At 40.2% G+C, this 23,823-nt stretch overlaps 1 protein-coding gene across 4 annotated transcripts in view; it reads right to left on the bottom strand.

The window, feature by feature from the left end:
• EBF1 (EBF transcription factor 1) overlaps nt 1–23,823 on the bottom strand; it is a 393,384-nt gene that overhangs the window by 131,623 nt on the left and 237,938 nt on the right. For all 4 annotated transcript variants that reach the window (XM_025867126.2, XM_025867125.2, XM_073890484.1 and 1 more), the window contains exon 7: nt 10,940–11,021. In XM_025867126.2, the coding sequence (XP_025722911.1) occupies nt 10,940–11,021 (82 nt within the window). The remainder of the gene's footprint in view (nt 1–10,939; nt 11,022–23,823) is intronic.

Below are 23,823 nucleotides of genomic sequence, written 5' to 3'. Positions count from 1 at the left end.
CTGGTGCTGAAGTTGGTCGTTACATGACTTTCTCATCTCTGGGTTTAACTTATTCTATGTCTGCAGTAATTCAGGACCCCTAATATAAGGCATTAAATGCACTGGCTTGAAGTACATGAAATAGAAAGGCAGTGAGCAGCATTCCATGGAATAATATTCAGCAATAAAAAGAAACAAACTATTGATATGCCTGGATGAATTTCAAGAGAATTATGCTGAGTGAAAAAAGCCAATACCAAAAGATTGTATGGGCTTCCACCCCCATTCCACCCCACTCCCCCCACACTCCCCACCAAACTTACATGTTGAATACCTAATCCCCAGTACCTCAAGATAGGCCTGTATTTGGAGACAGGGCCTTTAAAGATATGATTAAGTTAAAATAAGGCTCTTAGAGTGGGCCTTCAGCCAATCTGACTGGTGTCCTAAGAAGAGGAAACTTGGTCACACACAGAGACACCAGGGTGTACGGGCAAAGAGGAAAGACCATGTGCGGACACAGTAAGAAGGTGGCTATCTATAAGCCAAGCAGAGAGGTCTCAGAGAAAACCAACCCGACGGACACCTGGATCTTGGACTTCCAGCCTCCAAAACTGTGTGAAAACAAATTTCCATTTTTAAGCCATTCAATCTGTGATATTTTGTTATGAAAGTCATAGAAAAGTAATACAGTGCATAATTCCATTTACTTAACATTCGTGAAATTTAAAAATTTGAGAAATGGACGATAGATTAGCACTTGCCAAGGGTTAGGGACAGAAGGAAGGTGGATGTGGCTATTACAAAAAAATGATAGGAAGGATCCTTGTGGTGATGGCAATGCCCAATAGCTTCACTGTGGTGATAGATACACAGACCTGCACATGATAAAACTTTACAGAACTAAGAACATACCCATATGTAAATGACTACAAGTAAAACTAGAGGAATCTGAATAAGGTGGTGGATTTATCAATGTTCAAATCCTGTATGATTATTGTATAGTACTATGTAATATTGTACTATAGTTTTGCAATACATTACTATTGAGGTACTGGGTAAAGGGTGCACAAGATCACTCTGTATTATTTCATATAACTACATGTGAATCTACAATTGTAGCAATAAAAAATTCAATTACATAAAAGGCATCATCAGTCAAGATGCCCTTCAATAGGTGAATGGATATACAAACTGGTAATCCAAGGAAAGGAATATTATACAGCAATAAAAAGAAATGAACTATCAAGTCAGGAAAAGACACGGAATTTTAAATGTATAGTGCTAATTGTATGATTCCAACTGTATGACATTCTGGAAAAGGTAAAACTTTGGAGAGAGCAAAAAGATTAGTGGTTGCCAGGAGTTTGCCAGGGAGAAGGGAGGGATGACTAGGTAGAGCACAGGGGCAGTGAAACCATTCTATCTGATGCTGTAGTGGTAGATACATAACACCATGCATTTGTCCAAACCCACAGGATACAAAACATACAAATGAATCCTAGTATAAACTATAAACTTTATACTATGTTATCAATAATGTATCAATATGGCACATCAGGGGCGCCTGGGTGGCTCAGTCTTTAAGCATTTGCCTTCAGCTCAGATCATGATCCCAGGGTCCTGGGATCGAGCCCTGCGTTGGGCTCCCTGCTCGGTGGGAAGCCTGCTTCTCCCTCTCCCACTCCCCCTGCTTGTGTTCCCTCTCTCACTGCGTCTCTCTCTGTCAAATAAATAAATAAATAAAATCTTAAAAAAAAATGCAGCACATCAATTCTAATGAATGTGTCAGACTAATGCAAAATATTAATAATAGGGAAAATGAGGGAGGGAATGATTGAGGGAGTCTTTGGGAACTCGTTATACTTTCCCCTCATTTTTCTGTAAACCTAAAACTGCTCTACAAAATAAAGACTTTATGTCATCAAAATTTACCCTCAACCCTACACAGCCCACATTCTCTACCCTGTCTGCTGATCCATTCTTTACAGACTCTTTGAATATTACAGTCAAAAGACCCAAGAAATCAGCCAATCTAGTAGCTTCCAACTAAGCGTTTTCAAATGTAGTAATAGGAACAATACAGCAGAGAGGGAACCCTAAATTCACCCATAGGAAGACTGCATACTAAAACAGTAATTTTCCTTTGTCGAGAGAGGATCGGATCATCTGCATGGAAACACTGGTTATCTCATGCATGTGAGAAACTCTGAATTAATGGATTCATATGATTTCAAATAATTTTAAAATGGATCGTGATCTTAATAAATGCCGTCAGGATCAAAAAATAAGTCATCACATGGATGGGATTCATAAGAGAAAATGACAAAAGAAGTCCTCAGTGGTTATTACACTGCAAATTTGTCCAACACCTCTTTCTGAGGCTTGGAAAAGTGAGGCCCAAGAGGTTTAAGGGCATCCTCAAGGTCATAGGACAAATTAAGAGCAGAGGTAAGCCTGAAGGGAAACTTTCAGACTCCAGATCCAGTTCTCACCCACAGTGGCCTCTGGCCTCTCCATCCTCTCCTGACTCTGCTGGTATCTTCCAGAACACATATCTGGGGTCTATGTGACTGACTACACTTTAAGTATTATAACACATAAAAATTGTCTGCAGCAGTTAGGAGTTAGGTCTTCATTAACTTTGTCCTTTAAAATATCCTTGACTGATATGGAATGAGATAGTCTCTGAAACCTGCCTGATTGCTAGTTTCTATCTGGTTGAAAGATCCCAAATAACTCATTAAAAATTATGGAGGATGCATGAACCTACAGAATGTAACAGAGCGGAACTGTGGGAAAAAGGGAGTGAGTAACCGAATTAATCTACTCTTTAAGGCTCAAGGCAAAAATATCTCTTCGCTTAACAGTAAGACAAAAGCAGACACTTCTAAATCCTCAGATACGTATGCTGAACTAATTTGGACCTTTGGAAACTAAACTCAGCTTCTGTCTCCTGAACGGTGACACATGCTCAACATAAAAGCTCATCCGTGACCTTAACCTTGGTCCTCCCTCTGTGGATCAGGATACCTTTGATGACTCTTGATGGTGTCATTGGCATTTAACAGGTGTTCTCCTTTTATGTGTTCCCACTGGCTATTTTAAGTAGCAGTGAGCCAAAACATACAGAAGAGGCATGTCTGCTCTCTACCAATGAGACCATGAGACACAGATGTGACGATTGGGAGCAAGAAAACAGCCTATTAGTCAACAGCTCAGATTCTAGGGTCAGAGTCCTGAGTTTGAACTCCAACTCCCTCACTTATCAGTTTGTAACCTTAGATAAGTCACTTAATCATAGGAAAAAGTTGTGAGCCTACTATCTTCCAGGCATTATTCTATGGAGAAGCAGCAATGAACAAGACAGATAAATAGTTTGTCCACCAAGAACTGAGTGCTTATCAGAGGCAGAAAGAGGTTTTCAGGCAGTAAGTAAGCAATAAAAGCAAATTTCTGAATGTGAAAAGTTCCAAGAAGAAAATAAAATGGGGATGGAGCAATACCTAGGTGGGACCTATTTTTGATTGGGTGATTAAGGAAGGCATCTCTGAGGAGGTGATGTTTTTAGCTGAAATCTAAGTAAAAGAAATAGCCAGCTATTCAACGAAGTGGCAGAAGAATTTCCTAAGAGGACAGAATAGCAAGTACAAAGATCCCGAGGCAGAAATGAGTTTGGTGTATCCAAGGAAGAGAAATGAAAGAAAATAAGGGAGGCCAATGGGCTTGTTTGGAGCAAAGTAAACAAGAGACGGAGCAGTGGAAAAATAAGATTATCCATGCAAAGCACTTTGTATGGTGTCTCACACATAATAAAAGCTCTGGAAGTTACAACTTAAAAAGTGATAGAATGTAAGAATATCTTTTGTTGGTGAGTCTCACTAAGTATGGGCATCCTCAGAAGCAATATCCATTGGCAACACTGATCTAAACCATCTATCCTTTCATGTATTTTACATTTCTTCAATAGCAACTGTACTTAATGTAGAAATTTATTTCCTCTAAGTGCGGAGCCACCACTCGTCAAATTGCGTTCATAAGGATTCCTTCTCAGTGATGCATATTTTCTGCCAAGGCCCAGCATAAGGCTCATGCCAAGATCCATATTTGCCCAATAAGCCGTAATGGTTTAATATATCAGGTTGAAAATCTACCATTTGTATTTACTATGTTATGTGAATTAATCCTGTATTCTAAAACTATCATTAGAGCTGCTTTCAGGATAATTAATCAGCGTGGTGCATCTTGAAATTATTCTGTATGAAGAGAGTGATTGCAGCTCAGGCCCTTAGCATTCTGTGGGTAAAGAATTTAATTGTAAGATGTGCTGTTTGTCAAAACAATATAAAAACAGGGGGTGGGGGCAGTGGGAAAGAAATAAAAAGGATACAAATATTTCTTTCTTTCTTTAAGTGCTTTTAAAAGCAGACTGAAACTGCAGAGGTAGGACATGTATTTTAAGAATTCTCTAATGATACCCTATAATATATTGATTCAGAGCCTCCGTAGGCTTTTGAACAAATAACAAGGATTCTCCAAAATTTATAGAAGTCACCAAAAGTAAGAGCAGAGAGTTGCCTTTGACTGTCATTTCCTATGCCATCATTTTTAAAAGAACACACCGTTGGTGGGAAATTGGGATGATAACCTGGTGGTTTCTCCTCATATTTCCTATCCCCCACTCCAAATGACTAATAAGTGAAAGTGGATTGTTTGTCTCCTCCAATAAACATGAGATAAGCATGAATTTGGAGCCTGCTGTTCTCTCTGCTCAGAAAATTCTCCTGGCTCTTCTCAGGACGGTTTATTCTTATCCTTTAGCTCTGAGCTTAAATATCACCTCCTCAGAAGTTTTTCCTGGTTACCCACTTTAAATCGGGTTCCTATTCCTCCATTCCACATGTATTCTCTCTCATATTATTAATATTCTTTATAGCAATGATGAAAAATTTTGATGATTTGTAATTACTAATTTGTACACATTGTAGCAGCTGATGGTACCTATTACCCACACATCCATTTTCTCTCCTTCTTGAGGGCTGTACAAGTAGACATTTGCAGGTCACTCTGTGGTTATATATGGCCATGTGACAGACTACTGGCCCATTCTAGAATATGGGCAGATTTGACAAGGGTCATTTCTAAAACCAGGTTTTTAAGAAGGCCAATAAGCCCCCTCCATGTACTCTTTACCCTTTATTTGGATGGACAGAGACAACAAGGTTCTAGGGGCTAGTAGAGACACAAAATGAAAGGAGCCCTGGTCCCCAAATCACTTTATGTACAAGACCTGTTCATCTACCAAGAACACCTGCATTGTACCATTATGTGAACAAGAAATGACCTGTTGTGTGTGAGCCATGATATTCTTTGTTCTATTTATTACAGCAGCTAGTATTATCCTAACAAATAGACCCCCAACGAGAATATGAGCTTCATTAGAACAAACACCCTGTCCTTCTTGTTCATCACAATATATTCACCACTTGCCAGATCAATAAATACTACTGAGGGCATGCATGCATGAATGAAGGAATAGATATTAAATGTATATTCCTCTATAGTCATGCATCCAACATTTATACATGAATATAAATTTGTAGCCTATGGAAAAATTTTGTTGAAGAGATAAAATGAATTTGGAAATTTACACGTTACCTCACAGTCTCTAGGTATTATGGTATCTACTGTGATGACAGCTTGTGCCCGATTCTCGTTCCTTCCCTCACCATCCTCATTCAGCCAGCCCCAACAGGGAAAGTTATTGATAAGGATTTAAATCTTAACCTGGAATTGTCTAGCTCCTGTCAGTTAAAAACCAGACCCATGACATGGTTTTAACACAGTCCTTTGACATTAGCATCTTTTTAGTGTCAAGATGAAGAAACAGGCTCATTTAGTCACAGCGAATTTCTCCCTGTCATGAGCTGTTTCCATCCTAGCTTACCCCCACCTTCTCTTTTCCTCCCCACTTCCTCAGACCCACCAGAACTGAATGAAGCCTGTATCCACTGCTGTATTTAAGCAAGTTTGTTACTCTAGCCACAGCCTGGGGATTCCAAAAGAAAACATCCATTGTAAATTAAGAAGGAGGAGGAAAAAAAAGATTGTACCAGATTTTCTACAAGGTTTATTCCATAATGCCTTAAAGTATGAACACAGCCGAGCTCTGCGGAAAGTGATTAATTTCTTGAAAACGCTAAGGTCACACTAATTGACATGACCTGTGTAATTAAGTAGTCTCTGTTTACACACCAGAAGCTCAGCCGCTGTGAGGCTGAGTTTGCTTGACAGAATGTCTTTACATGTCAAGAGATCAACAACCTTTCTTATGTCCTCCTCAGTCACCTACACAGGCCCTGATTGCTGTTCAGAGGAGACACGCTCTGGCATGGCATTATGAAGATCAGGCTGGCCTGGTGAGCATACAAAATGAGATGAGAGAAAGGTAGCAGCCAGGATTGTTGGAGAGAGCCCACTTAATAGTCAGGGGAGCACATTTTCGATCAGATGTCTCTAGGTCTTAGGTTTTCAATATAACTGAGAAAAGCCACATTGAGATGTTAAGAGTAGACCCGAGTTTACTCATGCCAAAAAGACACTTTCTCATTCCTCCTTAAAGGCAATAGCAACATGAAACCTACTTCCTAATGGTGTACTGAGAGAGAAATGATGGAAATTATATGTCTTCTTCACAGGCAACCTTCAACCAATGTCTCTATGACACATCGCTGTCAGCCAGCGTAGCTCAGGGAAGACTAATCTTCCCCTTCTTGCGTGAGTCCTAAGATTTGGGAACTTCAGCATGGTTTCTTTACAGAGTTCTCTGAGATGCCAGGGGCCACTTTACTCATGCTGCTTCTAGGTGATGGGTCTTTCTTGCTCTGGAGAAGTGGCCCGAACCTCCATATGTTAAGGAAAACTATAGCCCCCTTCTGAGTAATAGCTTCTTTTTCCAAGGTTCGTACAAGTAAAAACTGGCCAACACTGTACCTATGTTCAGAAACAATGCTCATGTTCTTCTTCTTCCACGCAACTCCACTCTCTGCCTGATGACCTTTGGTGCATTCCAATATTCTTTATGCAGACAGTAGCTTTAGGCTTGTTATAGGGCAAACACCACTCCTTGGCTTTCATGGGGTTCATGAGTAGCCACTCTGACTCTCAGATGTTGAGAGACCTCCTTATTTTCTCTGCAGAAGTGTCTCCCTACAGATTCTCCCTACAGCTTCTTTACTGTTCCACATTAGATAACATCTGAGTCAGACGATTGGGTTGAATCACTGTCTCTTCACTACCTCGTAGATGTGTGGCTTTGAGCAAATTGGTTAACTCCTGTTAAGCCTCAGTTCCTCATGTGTAAAATTATATTTTATAAATATAATATTTGTACCTTCCTAATAGGGACATTGTGAAGATGAAATGATAGCTCATGTAAAATATTTAGCATAATACTTCTCACATAATGAGTACCTAGTAAATGTAAGCTTTATCATTATCATCATCATGGCCAATGTCCATAGATGTATGTCAAGGTACACATATGGGCACATATATTTATACACACATATATGGAACACACTGAATGTAGATACAGATACAAACAGTCATCTCCCCAGCATTTAATGTAATTAGAAATAAACCAAGATTGGGAACAGAGGAAGAAAAGGCAGCTTGTGGTGGAAGCACAAAAAAAGAAAAGAAAAGAAAGATGGTGACAATGGACGTTGGAGTTCACTGAGTTGAAGTTCCTGGAAGTTTCCAATAGGCAGCTGGACAGCTAGGTCTGGATCTGGATGTCAGGTCTCAGGGAACCCGACTCAAGAGTCCTGAGTGCCCAAACAGTGGTTAAGATGCTGACAATGGAGAAGATACTCAAGAGAGCCCTACAAAGTGGGAAAAGATCTGGATCTCAAAAGACAACTTAAGGAATGGCAATATATACAGGAGAGCAAACAAGTAGCATCCCTTCAAGAAGGCTGAAGTGAATGTTGCTGTGGAATCCAAGAAAAAGATGAGTTCAAGAAGAATGGGATGGCTAGCATCATGAAATGATGCACAGAAATATAGGAGGACATAATAGTCATGAAAGAAACAAGACTGGGGAAAACACAGAGTTTGGTAGGGATATGTGAGGTGTCACTTTAACTCTACTGAGGCAATTCATCCATTCTCCAATTACATAAGCATCCACATGCCTACATGCCTGAGACCATGTGCTAATTGTGGGAAAATGATAATTAATTAAATGTGTAAACATACTTAGATACAAAACAAAATGAATCAATGTTCATTCTGCCATAGCTTCCCTCTATCCTCTCCCAGGAAGTGATGAGGGGGTGATGGGGACAAAGCAGGTTAAATCTGAGATCCAATAAGGAATTTGTCCTTGCTTATGGAAAGAGCTCTTCCTCAACTCAAAAATTAACTCTGCAGTGGCCAAGGTTGCTGGCCATTATTTAGAGAAGTCTACCCACTTTAGGATGGGTGGAGACTCACAGGGAAGAGCACATATATTTGAAGGACAGTATGGACCTTGGGTTAGGCAGTTCTCATGCCTAATAGAAATGACATGCCTAAGTTCTCATGCCACTGTCACCAGGAAGAGGCTGTCAGAAGTCATTGGGTATAAGACTGAACCAATGCCTCTCAAGTAGGGGCAATTTTGCATCCCCACCCCAACCAGGAACATTACATGTCTGGAGACATTTTGGGTTGTAATGACTAGGCTAGGGCCTGGGGGAGTTTCTCTTCTGGCCTCTATGGGTACAGGCCAGTGATGAACTGTTAAATGTCCTACGGTGTGTAGGACAAATCCACCCTCCCACACACAACAAAGGATTATCTAGTCTAAAATGTCACTTGTGCCTAAGATGAGAAACCCTGTATTGAAATAATGACCCAGTTTCAGTGTATCGCAAGTACTTTCTCCAAAAGCAAATTAGTTACACATACAAAATGTGTCATTTGTATGTTGGAAAATAAGCAGAATCATAATGTTTACTCAATTTTAGAGCTGAGGAAACTGAGGCTTTCCAGAAATTCAATTCATGCCCCCTCATCTCAGTAGCCCTTCTACTAAATGAAGAATAACTATTTTATCTGCAAAAATAAAGCTTTCTAGATACCATCAAAAATAACAGACTGAGTTGGTTTTTCGTCTCCTCTAAGAGCTACATTTCTATAATTTAAGGCTTTCAGACATTTCATTAGCCGGTCCTTTGAGGGAAAACCAAGGCCCCAGAAGTCTTATACAAATACTCTCTTAGGTTCCCAATGTCACCAAAGTCCACCTCTAACTCTGCTGCCCTGAGAAGCAGAGCAAAGTTGATCCTGCTATTCATAAGGCATGACAACGTCTATTAGACATGTTTATTAGACATGAATTGGTTCGTGCCTGGATATGCCTTATTCCTAACCCAAGCTTAGTTAAGGGAGATATATGGCTCATCTTAAGGCCAAAGCAAGTGCAAAACAGTTTATAATGAAACCCAGCCTCATGCTGCAGGACACTGAGCAACTTAGTGGCATCACATGCGTTGTTTACTAGCAAACCAACTCCATCTCAACACACAAAAAAATCCTGTGTGGGAAGGAGAGTATCCAAGTCTTCCAACTTGGGGTCAGCAGCTAGCCAGGAGAAACATTTTCCAGAAAACTAGGAATCCAGGGATTCTCATTACTCATCTCTGTCAGAACAAAAGGCGGCAAGGCCAAAATGATTTTACAAAAATACTTCAGGATCTTGGGAGAGAATGTCTTGTTTCTACTGAATTTGTTCTTCTGTGACACCAATAAGTCTCACCTCTCAAAAAAATATCATCTTGGAGACAAAGAGATCTTGACATCTAAAAATCAGTGTTCAGAATCATCCCATCCCTTTCCCCTATCAGAGAATATGCAGCTAAAATTTTTTCAAGATCCTCTCAGAGATCATACATTTCAATCTATACTTAAAGCTGACTAACTATACCTAAGAGTATACTTTAAACACCATGCTGTTTTCACTGAAAGACCGTATGGGCAAATATATGTGTCATTACTCTGATAGGAAAACTAATGTTGACCATGCAAATGAGTTAGCCGTAAAATGAAATGGAAAGCAACACAAGTCTAGAACTTTGCTCTTCAAAGTGTGGTCTGTGGCATTGGCATCGCTTGGGAGCTTGTTAAAAATGTAGAGTTTCAGGCCCACCCGAGACCTCAATTAGCAGTTTAACAAGATCCCCAGGGAGTTCTTGACACTTTCGAGTTTGAGAAGCACCGGTATCTAGAACTTATTGACCTTTCCTACAACCTGACTACCATTTTGTCTTCGAAATTAACACTTTGCTTTCATATCTTCTTCTGCCAGTAAATGTGTAATTATACGAGGTAAACACACCGCTCATGCTTTGAATCGTGGCCGATTTGACTGCTTGAGGACCTTCACACAGGCTGTACAAGGATACTGCTGACACAGAACTGGGTGTCACCTGCATCACTCTCTAGATGTGTCCTGCTGCATCAGGGGTCAATTTTTAATAGACAATTATTACTGACAACTTCCAAACTGGGAAGAGGAGAACGGAGAGAAAGGAAAGAAGAAGATGACATAATTCTAAAACAGAACAAAGTTCTCATTTGACAGTTTTCTACCTGTAAAACTTTAGAAAGGATCCATCATTTTTATGTACTTTACTTAACCTACAGTGGTTTAAGCCTGTGAGTCCATTCAGGAAACCAAACTAGGCTCAAAGGACATCACTGCCTCAACCAGTGATGACAGATGGTTCAGTCCTGGCTCTTCCCTAATAAAAACAACTCCTAGAGTACAGAGACCTGGGGGACCGGGATCCTCACCTGCTCCTCACCTCTGGGGAAATAACTAGACTCTGTATCTTCTTCTGCCTAAGACTTTTTTACCCTCTCTTGATATTCATGTCATTATTGAGATTTAAGAAAGACAAGACAAACCCACCTGGAATCTCCGCATGTCACGTGGGTTTCCTGCATTCTTTAGGCAATTTTGGTTACATTTGAGGAAAAATTTCAAGAAGAACCTGCAAAGAAACAAATTATCACAGTTAGCATTTCAGTCCTGACACAGAAAGGAAAAAAAGTAGTAAGTCGTGTCTGGGTTGTGCATTCTATTCTCCGCGTATTTTCTGAAATACTTAGGAAGGTGTTTAAGGCAGTATTTTATGGAAAGCTTTAGCCTTTGTTTTGCATTTGAGCTGGACTTTCTCTATGAAGGAAACACTCTCGGTGCTGCCAACAGATCTCACAAAAGAATTAAGCCCCCAAGGAAGTATTTTTACTCAGAGGGAAGGTCTTCACCATAATTTAAGGTAGGCTCCAATTGGGTATAATTGCCTGAGAATTACTCATGGTTCCCAACAACATGTAATTTAAGTCCCATAAATTCACAGATGATGAACCAGCAAAATGCATGCTGGATGAATATAAGGAGATGGTAAACACTTTTTTATTTTAGCATCTCCAAATAAAATACCTTAATTGGTAGTACCCACAAGAAGTAGATAAGATTCACATACTGACTGAAGTCCTTTGACTTCTCAAAATATTTCCTGTATGTTTTTCTTACACTGCCTACTGTAGACAAAAGCTATTTGTGACTGAATAAGAACCTCACTGCCACCTTGGTCCCTGAATTGGTTCTAGAGTGAGATCTATGGGTTTTACTTGCTAGGGTGACCAAAAGTCCCAGTTTGCCAGGAACAATCCCAGTTTACACCGGCTGTATTAGTGGAAGTATTAAGATACCCACTTTAATTCTCAAAAGTATCTCATCAAGGATGATAAATTAGTTGGCCACCTTATAACTTTCTGAGTTATTTCTTTTTTTAAGATTTATTTATTTATCTTGAGTGAGAGAGAAAGAGAGCTCGCACACAAGCTCAGAAGTTGGAGGGAGGGGCAAAGGCAGAGAGAATCTCAGGCAGACTCCCCGCTGAGCGTGGAGTCACACACGGGGCTCAATCTCAGGACACTGAGATCATGACCTGAGCTGAAACCAAAAGACACACTCTTAACCAACTGAGCCACCCAGGCGCCCCCTGAATTATTACTTACGTTGTAGTTGTTAAAATCCATCACAGGAAGACAGCAGGTATCAAAGGTGTGCTATTAGGACATTCATATTGGCGATCTGCTTGTTCTCCACTGGCCCATGTTTGGGGAAAGAAGCATTTGAAAAAACCACCCTGAGGGACGCCTCAATGGCTCAGTCGGTTAAGCATAAAACTGCCTTCAGCTCAAGTCATGGTCCCAGGGTCCTGGGATCGAGCCCCACATGGGGCTCCCTGCTCAGCAGGGAATTCTGCCTCACCCTCTCCATCTGCCTCTCCCCCTATTCATGCTCTCTCTTGCTTTCTCTCTCTCTCACACTCAAATAAATAAATAAAATTTAAAAATAAATGAATAAAAATCACCCTGAGTTCTCCATTCCCTTTTACTGGTAGGCCTATGGCTATCAGGCCCACATATTTTCCAAAAATATCAGAATGCATTAAAATGCTGGTCAGTTAAATTCTTGTAGGGATTTTCTTTTCTTCACCTTTCTCCCATTCAAGCCTGCACTGGAGTATAAAATTCCCACCTCGATACATATAATCTAAATGGGGGAGAAGAACTATCATGCCGTGATGCCTCAGTCTGAATTTAGCTCTGAGCACAAAGCCTATTAAGCAAATAATACAGCGGTCTTCAGAAATGAGAACACAGTACAAAGTTGCACTGAGTTTAACTGGTTTCTGAAGGCACCCAACCAAAAGAACATTTTAAAATGTAAACATCTTGGGGCACTTGGGTGGCTCAGTCAATTAAGCGTCTGCCTTCGGCTCAGGTCATGATCTCGGGGTCCTGGGATCGAGCCCCAGGTCAGATTCCCTGCTCAGTGGGAAGTCTACTTGTCCTCTCTGTCTTCCCCTGCTCATGCTCTCTCTCACTCTCTCCCTCTCTCTCTCAAATAAATAAAATCCCTAAAAAAATAAAATGTAAACATTTTTCTAAAATGACTCTACATCATGCACCATTCGAATGCCCATCAATAAAAGCAGGCCTCTGAAAAATCATTTGCCCTTACTTCCAGGTTCTCGCCACAGAGGCCAAAGTTTATCAACCTTTCATAGAAGATAAATGACTCATGGAACACCGCTGAAGCCCAAATTTGTAAAATGGAATCTGGCTCTGGCACCCCTTCCCCAGTAGGAAGAACAGCACTGTCTTTCCCTGGGGCCATCAGCTGGTCCTGACTCCTGTCTCCTTTCAATAAGGCAGACTTGGGAAGGGAAAGAGGTTTGAGGGAGGGGTCATAACCCCGAGTGCCTCTGCATTGTCCTTTCCTCTGAGCTCTCAGAAGGCCAGTGCTGGGTGGCCCTGTGATCACACATGGCTTTCAGAAGCTAAGGTGGTGAAACTCAAGGGTAGTGAGTCTGTCATCCTACTGGGGTTCAAGCCAAAGACACCTAAAATGTGAAAACTGGCTGCTTCTTTCAAGCACAGCTAGTTGGAAGGGCATTTTTAAAAGCCACGCCAAGCCTAGGAGAGGACTCATTGCCACTAAAGTGACAGTAAGAATCAGTGTGGTATGAAGGAAAAGCCACAGCCTTTAGAAATACCCAGAATGGGGTTCATAACCCAACTTGGGCAGGTACTGCTTGTGTGATTTTGGATAAGTAGCTGAACTTCTCTGCACCACTGCTCTATAAACTTCTAGTGACAGTCCCTACTTTGTAGGGCAATTGCAAACACGAGCTGCGAGAATGCCTGGTACCTGGTAAGCCTGGCGATGGTGCAGGAGTAATAATGGCTCCCATGGTATTACGTGCTTAACCGGTGCTCAGCACAGTGCTAAGAACTTCAAATACATTTTCCCCATTTAACCGCCCTAAGTAACTTTATGGATGAAGAAACTGAGGTTCGGAGAACTTAAAAAACTTGCCCAAAGGTTAGTAACTCTGAGTCTAGAACTCAAATTTGGCCAGAGCCTGTGCTCTTAACCATTATGCTACAGTTTTAGTAATAACAGAAGTAGAGCAGTACTGATGTTAGTACTAACTGTACCAGCAGTAGTCATTGTACCACAATGGCATTTATACTAAGTGTAAATAAGAGTAACCGTACAAATAAGAATAATTATTGGCATTATGATTTCCATACCAGTAGCATAAATATCGTGGAGGGAGACGTCATGGCCATTCTCCCTTCAGTGGCCCCTACCCCCGGTTCCCCAGGGTTGATAATATTGCCGCTGGTGCATGTTTAAGACATTTGAGCCCTGACCCGACAGCCAGATTCAGGTTGTGTTAGAAGGAGCTGTCAGCACACCCTCTGGCATCTTCAAGTCAGACAACTGCTAGCCACCATGAGGGGAGCCATCTGGTCCCAAAATGGATTTTGAAAGACAAGCAAACAGGACGCTTAGCTCTGCCAGAGAGAAACAGAATCAAGGGAGTAGGAGATCTTCTGCCTTAACGATGAGCAGGGGCGAGGTGCCTGTCACCAGACCATCGTTAGCACAAAAGCTATGCTGGGCACACACCAGATCCCTGTTACCCTAAGCTGCCCTGTCACTTGGCATGCTGGCAGAATCTCCTGCCCGCCCTCTCGACAGTGGATTGCTTGCTGAAATTGAAGGCTTGACCATCTGTCACCGGGAAGAGATGGCATCCACGGGTGCCTGGGGCCTCACACAAGCCCTTATGTGGCAAAGACGCTCTGAAGGACCCGTTCTTTTGGGGAAAGCCAGCCTTACCCCAGGGGGAGCCTCAGGAATTCTTTCAAAGTTTCCCCTCAGTAGATGCCAAATGCCTGACCCTTTCAGATCACACTTCCTTAAAGGAACTGAGAGGAGTTAGAAGTAGGAGTTAAAAATATCCCCACTGAGAGACAGAGTTAGACGTGGCACACACATTTTGGGGATGATTTATCAGGCTGTTTTTAAGGCATTTGTAAACGGGGGACGTATGCATGCCTGCTGGCCTATGGAGAGGATCTCAGATTCCGAGGGGGGTTTTAACAAAGCGGAGGTTATTGTAACTCAAAACCTCACTTTTGTCTCATGAATTACCACATTTTGTGTGGCGGGTGTGTTTGATAAAGTGTTGTCAGGAGAAAGAGTGTGGCAGCCTTCTCCCAACCGTGGGAAACGGATTGGAGGCAGGACAAAGCCGCTATTGACCCTATAAAGTTCCAAGGAGTTCCAGAAACTCCAGGAAACAGCCCAACCAGAACCAAACTCCAGTCTGTTTGGGGGGTAGAAGGCGCGGAGCAAGAAACCCAACACCTTTCTGTTAACTCTCAATATGAATAATATCATCTTCTATTCATACGGTGTGTTACATGAGTCAAAGCACCTCTATCTCCAATATCTCATTAAATGTTCACGGAAGTCCTATAAATTAGGCATGCCAGGAATTATCAACCTATTTAAAAGGAAGAAAACTAAGACTCAACAAAATTAAGATATTTATCTACAGTCAAAACTAAACTCATACCCTATATTGGTCAAAAGAGTCCTTACGGTATAAGTTTTTTTCCATGAATTACAGGACTTTATAAGTGATCTGAACCATCACTTAGTATAACTTTTTCACCATGCATTTGAGAAAATTGAGAGATCAGGAGACATGGTAATAGCCACAGTTATAACAGTTATGAAAGCCAGAACTACAATCCACATGTCCTGACTTCTAGTTGTATGATTTTTTTTTCAAGAAAATGTTAGGTTTCTGAAAGTCAACCCAATAAGGGCTCAACACGTGAGCTATTGAAATTTTTAGTCTCCTACCTCAATTAGGAAAGTGACAGTCATAAAACTAAAAGTGACATCTCATTAAAAGCTGTGTCTAGGTTCATCAATCAGGCTAATGTAGGACATTAGCCCATCATTGAACATTAACTGAACCGAACACACACATTTGTAGAACAAAATTGTTTATTCAATGGTTTACTTGTATCACATTTTACCAACCAATAGATAGTCAGTATATTGAGTATCCTTCCATTTAACTAGCACAATACTGGATACCAAAGATATGTCTAGGCTCCCCCCAAAATTAAAATCATTGATTTAGCCAACAGAACCTGATCCATCTATATGAGGATGTAAAGTAACAACAAATAAAAATGATCTTTGTATACCCAGCACATGATAGAGGATACAGAACCCAGCGGGTTTTCAGTAAATCTGTTCAACTAAACAGAATCCAGGACCTCCAAGCAGTAGAAATGAGAACATTCTACAATAAAGATGGCAATAGAGAATGCTGGGCAAGAGCTTGGGTTGCAGATAAGATAAGCCTGGGTAAATTTCTGCAGTTCCCTGAACCTCGGTGGCCTTATTAAAACATGAGAATAACAATACTTCTCTCCAGCACCACTGTGTGGCATTCATCATAATCTTAACTTTGCTGTTTAATTTTGTGACTTTAGACAAATTACTTAACTTCTCTGTGCCTCAAATTTCTCATCTGTAAAATGGGGAAAATAACAGAACCTACTTTAGAGGGTCATTGAGAATTAAATAACATATGTGAAATGTTTAAATAGTACCCAGCATAGAAAAAGGGATCATTATTTTCATCATTATTTATTTCTGGCAACTGCTCACTACTTAGCACTAAGAATGTTCAGGTTTTCAGATACAAAAAGGATTATTTTCTCTTGGAATGTGAAGGTTAAGAAAAGAAGCAAAGACCTATGTAACTGACAAGAACTATAGGTTTCACTGAATGACCTACAAAAAGAAAAAAGAAGAAACCAAGGAGAGACAATACTGACTAGAGCAGCTTTACCCAAAGGTCTAGACACGTAAAGGAGAGAGGTAGCAGCTTAAATCATGGAGGACTCCAGCTAGTCAGAACTGAAGGGCGCACACAGTAAAACTGACCATTAGGCAACAGCTTGTACATCATTAAATATTATGCAAAGCACTGCAATATAGATCTAGGGTGAGCAGGTTGAGTTTTTACCTCCCCCACCCAAATTCTGAAAAAATCATGTTTGGATGTTTTCAGCTGCTGTCATAATGTCTAGGCTGGAAAAGAAAAGCATCAAGGCACACCTAAACCAAGACATAAAATCCCCATTTGCAGTCTTAAGGCTCCCCAAAAGTTTTTCCGACTTATGCCCACAGATGGTTACGTGGCAGATGATCTTTCCCAAAGATATTCAGGACACAGAGGTTTACTCTGCCCCAACACAGGAAACAGCTGTGTGGAAACAACTGTGGGGTCCCTTCTGTGTGAAGTTCAAGCTGCTCCCACACACACTAACTGGAGGGTAGAGAGGGAAATGTCTCGCAAATCAAAGGGCCTTTATGGAGAAGTCCTTTCCATAGACTGCCCCATCATCTTTGCTTTGACAACACAGCATAAAACTGCCTGCCTTCATGACCAAACCTACCACCCAGATATAATCAAGGAAGACTTTCCAGGAGTACGGGTATTCTCCCAAATTGAAAATATTTAACCAGAAAGCAGCCTTTGCTACCCAGACCTCTCATGCTGCCAGGGGCTGTTTCAAAAACACCATCACTACCCCATGGTCATCCTCCATGGAGAGGTAAACAAGAGTCCCATGGCCACAGCCATGAAAAATAGATCTCTCTTGAAAACAGGGAGCCAAAACAGCTAGAAAGAAAAAAACTCTATTTTCAATGTTAACACTTTTGGGTTCCTGGTATACAGAAGAAGTTGTGGAGTACAGTTCATCCATGTGAAAATATGATACCCATAAGTCTGCCAAAATCCCAAGGATGCCACAAGGGCGGGCTGAGGAGGCCAAACCTGTATAAGGACAAAGGTTTCTCACCACCGGGCTGACCTCCTTTCCTTTTCTGATATTAAAATGCACTATAGGAGAGGATCTGCCTTGACTCAAACCCCTGCAGTTCTCTTGAGAGGCAAGGAAGGAAGATAGAGAGAAATAAGATGACGGAGGAGATTCTTTGCAGACAAAGCAAATTCTCTTCTCTCTCCCCACAGTGGAAGGTGGAATGGTACCAAGTTGTGGCACTATCTTGGGGATCCCAGGGGGAGAGCATGTGGCTGCCCGTATTACTGGCCACTGACTTTAAGGAGTTTACTTTTTCCCCTGGCCAAGATCCCTCAGATCTTGGCCATTTCTGGAAAGTGTTCTCAGTCTGAAAGGATGAACACGATCAACTTGTAAAGCATTTGTTACCTCAGAGTTTGGCCTTGATGGAAGGACATAATTAGGGGCAAGATTTTACAAAAAAATAAATAAATAAAAATAAAGGTGTTGGGATAGAATAGCAGCAGACGAAAGAATTTAAAAATAGCTTTAAGAAAAAGGATTCACTGCAAATGGGTCTCCTCATGCTAGAAGTCAAATATGAAAGCTAAGAAAAAGCATCAGGATAGTGAGAAGGGAAAGAGGGGGACAAATAACCAATGGCCAATAGGGAAAGAATAAATTGCAATTCTTTAGAAATGACACAGGGACGGGTGCAGGAGCTTAATACCTACTGCTGCAAGGTTTGACTGGAAATGAAGTGAGAAATTATGACGCATCCAAGGAGTTGTAAATTGGTGTGTTGCAGAGAAGGCGTTCATCTTCAGGGATACTCTTTTATAAAGATTGCTCAAGTGCCAAGAGTTTCTTGCAAAAAATGCATTAAGGTACAAACAATGGCCCTTGGCAGACATTTGGAGTCATCCTAATAGACCAATCCGCAGCAGGAATGAGGCAGAGAACAAGCTCAAATGTATGTTTGTGCTTCTCAGGGCTGGGGACAGACTAAGGACATAGTCATCTTAAACGGTTTTCATTACAAGCAACATGATCAGCAAGGAATCGCCCAGCACAGAACTCCTGCAGACCAAGGGACAGGATTTGAGACAGGCATCAGACGTTGGAACCCTGGGTCACTAGTATGAATCCTCCTCCAGGCTCGAAAAGAGGCAAATGCAAGTAACAATATTGCTTTAATAATAACGATGCACTCTGAAAAGCCAAGCATAAAAAGTGAAATAGGAGGAGTCTCAATGCCTCGACTTGGTCGTTATTATAGCAAACACATGAATATACGACAGAGAGTCCCTGTTCTGAGTGCTTTACGGGTATTAATTCACAACAACCCTATGAAATACTAACTCCATTCTCATCTCAATGATCCTGAGATACTGAGATAAAATACTTAGGTAATTTTCCCAAGATTTCCTATCTAATAAGTGGTAGAGCTTGGATTTGAATGTATGCAGTTTGGCTTCAAAGCCCACATCCATTAAACTACAGTCCTTTGTATTTATACATATTACATTATAGCAGTACGGATCATTGACATATCTGACTATACTCTTAGTATCATTTCCAGATTCATTCAAAATTAAAGACAAAGTCAGCATTAAAATGTCTGGTATTGTCACTAGAATATTCCCAATTATAAATTTTAATGTTTCAATTTTGCCTATGACCACTCTTGCCTATTTTGAATGCATTTGAACTATAATGAAAGCCTAGTCAGTGGGTAGAGCTGGTAATAGGGCCAAACCAAATTGGGAGAATGACGGCTAAAGCAAAACCAATATAATCTGGGTCTCTTGGGAGGAGTCAATAAAAATCATTCCAAGGGTTTATTTATACATTATGTAGATACCAGTCCCATAAGTCACTATCTTTGAATGTCTTTTTCACAGACAGAAAGCCACAGGTTGAAAATCAAAGGCTTGTGATACCCCTCTGTTTAACACCTACGTGTTTAAAGTTTTAAAGCAGATTCATTTAGAATCTCATGTTAGAATTTCACTTTTTCCTTTTAAATCCTCAAAAGGTTTCAATATTAGTGTCCCCTGTGGAGGTGAAAGATGTCAGAGGGAGATCAGAAAGTTCAAATTCATAGTAACTGAAGCATGTGAGATTTTTCTGGATGCCCAACTCTTTCTTCAAGAGGTCATAAAGTATGAACATTCAGTGTCATTCATTTAGTCAACCAACAAATATTCCTCAAGAGCCTAATGTGTACCAATTCTCCTTTAATACCAATTGTATTGAGATCACAATTACTTTGGTTCAAGTTTTCCTCCAAAAGAAAAATAAAACAGGAGGAAAACCCTAAAATCAAACTTCCAGGAAAACTTTTTGACTCTGAGGATGATAAGAGTATTCGAGCATTTGCCAAGAAAGACTGAATACCCATGAATCTTTCAAAGTTCCTATGGATAGCAAGATTCTACCTTTCCAGACACACTGGCCCCCCCTCACCTGCCAACATTCTTTGCTTCAATCCCACTAAGGTATATCCTGTGCCCTGAACATAAAGTTTCCTTCTTGCCTTCACCATAGGCTGTATTCCTGGGTCTGAAATGCTTTGCCTACTTCCAGACCATCTCAGCTTCCCATAATTCTACTTATCCTTCCAGGTGCCGCTTTACATGCCCTGAGCCCACGAAACCTTCCCAAATACCCCAGATAGAATCAACCACTTCCTCCTCTGCTCTGTTTCAGCTCTTGTCACAACTGATCTTCACATCTTGTACTCCGGTTACTTAAGTAATCATGTGACTCTCCATGACACTACAGACCCCTTTAGAGTGACATTCTGTTCCCCACAGCACCGAGTACGGCTGTATATAGAAAACAGAAAATGAATATCTGACTTCAATTGATTATGAATATTAATGGCAGTAACTTTGAATTGTAGCACAAAGATTCTTTCTTCTTTCAATTTTTTCCTATATTTTCTGAATTTTCTATAAATAGGATTCCTTTAAAAAAAAGAAACAACTTTCTGGTTGTAAAAATTGAAGTAAGTATCATTCAGCATAGAACCTAGGGGATGTTGCCCCCATACTGTGATGGATAAATTAAGAACTAAAAATGATGAGTGTCTTTGCCAAAGTCTCTATGCTCTAGATTTGCCAGTTAATTCAAATGAGAATAGTTAAGGGCTATCCATCTCACCCTTTGTAAAATGTAGATCATTTATTAGTTTCACATATGCATAATTCATAAAAGACTATCAACTGGGCAGATTCCACACCACTGATGCCCTCAATTTCCTACTTAAAAAAATTCTCAACATCAAAGTTTAAAATATTATCTCTAAGTTAAACTTGCCATTGTTCTTAAAACATTTAAGCATAACCCAAAGGGAAAAAAAGGACATGTAACTAATAATATGAAATGGATCTCCTCTCTCTCAAATTCTACATACCCTTCTGATGACTTTGTTGAAATCCAGTGATTAAAGCTGATGGTTTGCTATTTCTTCGTTCAGCCTATTTCTTTAAGTCATCCATTTATTCATTCAGTCCATCTTTCATTCAGTATTTACTAAGCACGTACTAGGCCTTAAGCACAAGCACAGAGACAACTTTGTTCCTGCCCTTATGAAAGATCACCAAAGTATACTTCCTAGGTCACTGACATCAGAATTATCTGGGAAACTTGCCTGGTGGGAGTAAGTTAGGGGATAAGGTATTCAAATAATTTTCATGTACATTGGACCTTGAGAATTAATACCTACTTTATTTTTTAAAAAATCAACAGTAATGTCAATACCATGTAATAAATGCAATGGTGTTATGCATCAGAAATAGTGAACTACAGAGGAGGGATAAACATCTTATCGTGTGTCACTGAAACTGAGCACAAAAACATGTCAAATCACCTCTGAGTAAAAAGAAAAAATAAATTTCCTCCCCCATCCTGCCTCATCCCCAGGACAAGCCACAGAAAAGAAAGGAGTTTCTGGTTGCCAGAGTAAATTGATATTTGACAAATTTTTGCTTCAAAGAAAAGAAACAAGCTCACTTTTGTACCGAAAAGATAAAAAACAAAAACAAAAAAAAGCCATCAGCTGAAAAGCTGTGTCCCAAGAGAAAAAGCATAGTCTTGCTAAAGATGAAAATTCTTTTTGAAACCTGCTGAAATCATCAGCACCCTTTCAAAAATCCACTCCACTTGTCTGCTCACTTTTCTGGACACACCTCCCCTGGTCCCAATCTCACATCATCATGTGCAGCCTCCCATCCTCTAGGCTCACACACCATTGGGGATAATAAATTTAATTTGAGCAATGGCTTTCATGGAAAAAAAAAATCACTGCATTCCAACACATCACACAAGCTGAGTTCAGACAAAAACAAGTGACTCCTTAATTTGGATTTAAAGCTCAGGATCAGTCTTCAAATAAAAATGACCAGTGAACATAATGCCCACAGAGCATAGACAATAATCTCATGAGCTCCAGATTATTCCAGTTTATAGTATAATGATCCAATAAGTCTGCATGTTCTAGTCCATAAAAATATAAGAAGAAATTTATCATTTTAAAATCATAATGCAAAATAGAGTCTGACACTTTATTAAGCACTATTTATCATGATATCATAAGGATGCTGATGGAAAATGAAACTAAAGCAATATTGTAGACGAACAATGACACAATTTAGTCTTTCTGGGGGTGCTTTGTAGTCACAGGTCATACCCTCTTGCCCTCCCTACCATGTGTCACTCTTTAATAGCTTAAATCAGAAACACTAGAAACGAAATTTCAAAGAAGGTTTTATCATGAAAATTGGTCAAAAACATCATAAAACAAAGAACACTAGAATGGGATGAGACCTTAGAAATTTTCTAGTGCAGGTATTCTTAACCTAGACTCCATGGATGATCTACTGGAGTTCTTGAGCGCCTGAACACCTGAACATCATATCCAAATTTTTTGCACAAACTTTTCTGCAGAATGGGTCCAGAGTTTTCACAGGTTGTGGAAAGAGTCTGTGAGTTGAATGCCCAGAATCCACTTTCCCCTATTTTCATAACTGTCCTCTATTCTCCTTTCAGAAAATTTCCTCCTCACTCAAGAGTCCTTATGTTTCAGCAGCACAAATTCATTCCAAGCCTGGACAAGAGTGGTGCTTATCATCCAGGTCTGGCTAGTCACAACAACACCTCCCCAAACTGGGTGATTGCTTTAGAGATGGGCATCTGACCCAAGTCAAGCCAATCAGACCCAATCCAAGCCAGTCACAGGATATTTGTCTGAGTGGCTAAAAAACAGTTGGATCCTGGTCTACTCGAGTTGGACCCAGAAAGATATAAGGCTGGGTTGCTTACAAACTCTATACTTAGAGATGAATCCATAATGGAATATAATCCATTGTCCCATCTAATAGAGATCATAGGACAAGGAACTGGGATAGGTAAGGAGGAGAGAAGATAGGGGGAGCTAATATCAGACAACACCCTCCACACAAGGTGGAAACGTGAAGATGAAGCTGTTGACACAATGATGAAGCTGAAAAGGAGCAGAAGGGAAGGTCCCAAAAAGGTGTGTGGAAAAGAGAAAAAATATTCCATCTATTAAGTCCTGGTAACATTAGGCTATACAACTTCCACATCCTATGGCCTCCTCCAAATATATATATATTAGTGAATATATATATATTCACAAAATAACATGTATATATGTTATTTTGTATATATAATAATATTTATTATTATTTTTTAATAGAGCACCATTGTGTAAAAGACAAAAGGCTTGAAATATCTCCTAAGTATCACTGAAGTTCAATTAAAAAATAAATACTGTATGATGTAAGATTTTGCCGAGAACACTTAACATGATTTAAAACACATAACCAGGTTTTTTGTGATGCTTCATTATAACTATTTTATAGGATCAGTAATTGGATTTAAGAAAAAAAGACTTAGGAAATTTTATCAACATGCAAACAAATCTGCTAAATACAAGGTGTACCCGCAATCTGTGACTAATAAACTTTTAAAAGATACACTGCTAGCTTAGACGTTCAACTACAAACCATTTTAATGAGTACCTATTGTAATCAATATTTTTTAGATATACCACAG

The sequence above is a fragment of the Callorhinus ursinus genome, unplaced genomic scaffold, assembly GCF_003265705.2.
Source record: "Callorhinus ursinus isolate GAN/ISIS: 27379988/994484 unplaced genomic scaffold, GSC_fseal_2.0 scaffold3, whole genome shotgun sequence".
Classification (NCBI taxonomy): Eukaryota; Metazoa; Chordata; class Mammalia; order Carnivora; family Otariidae; genus Callorhinus; species Callorhinus ursinus.
Note: the sequence above shows the minus strand (reverse complement) of the source record. Positions and strands in the feature narration are given on the sequence as shown.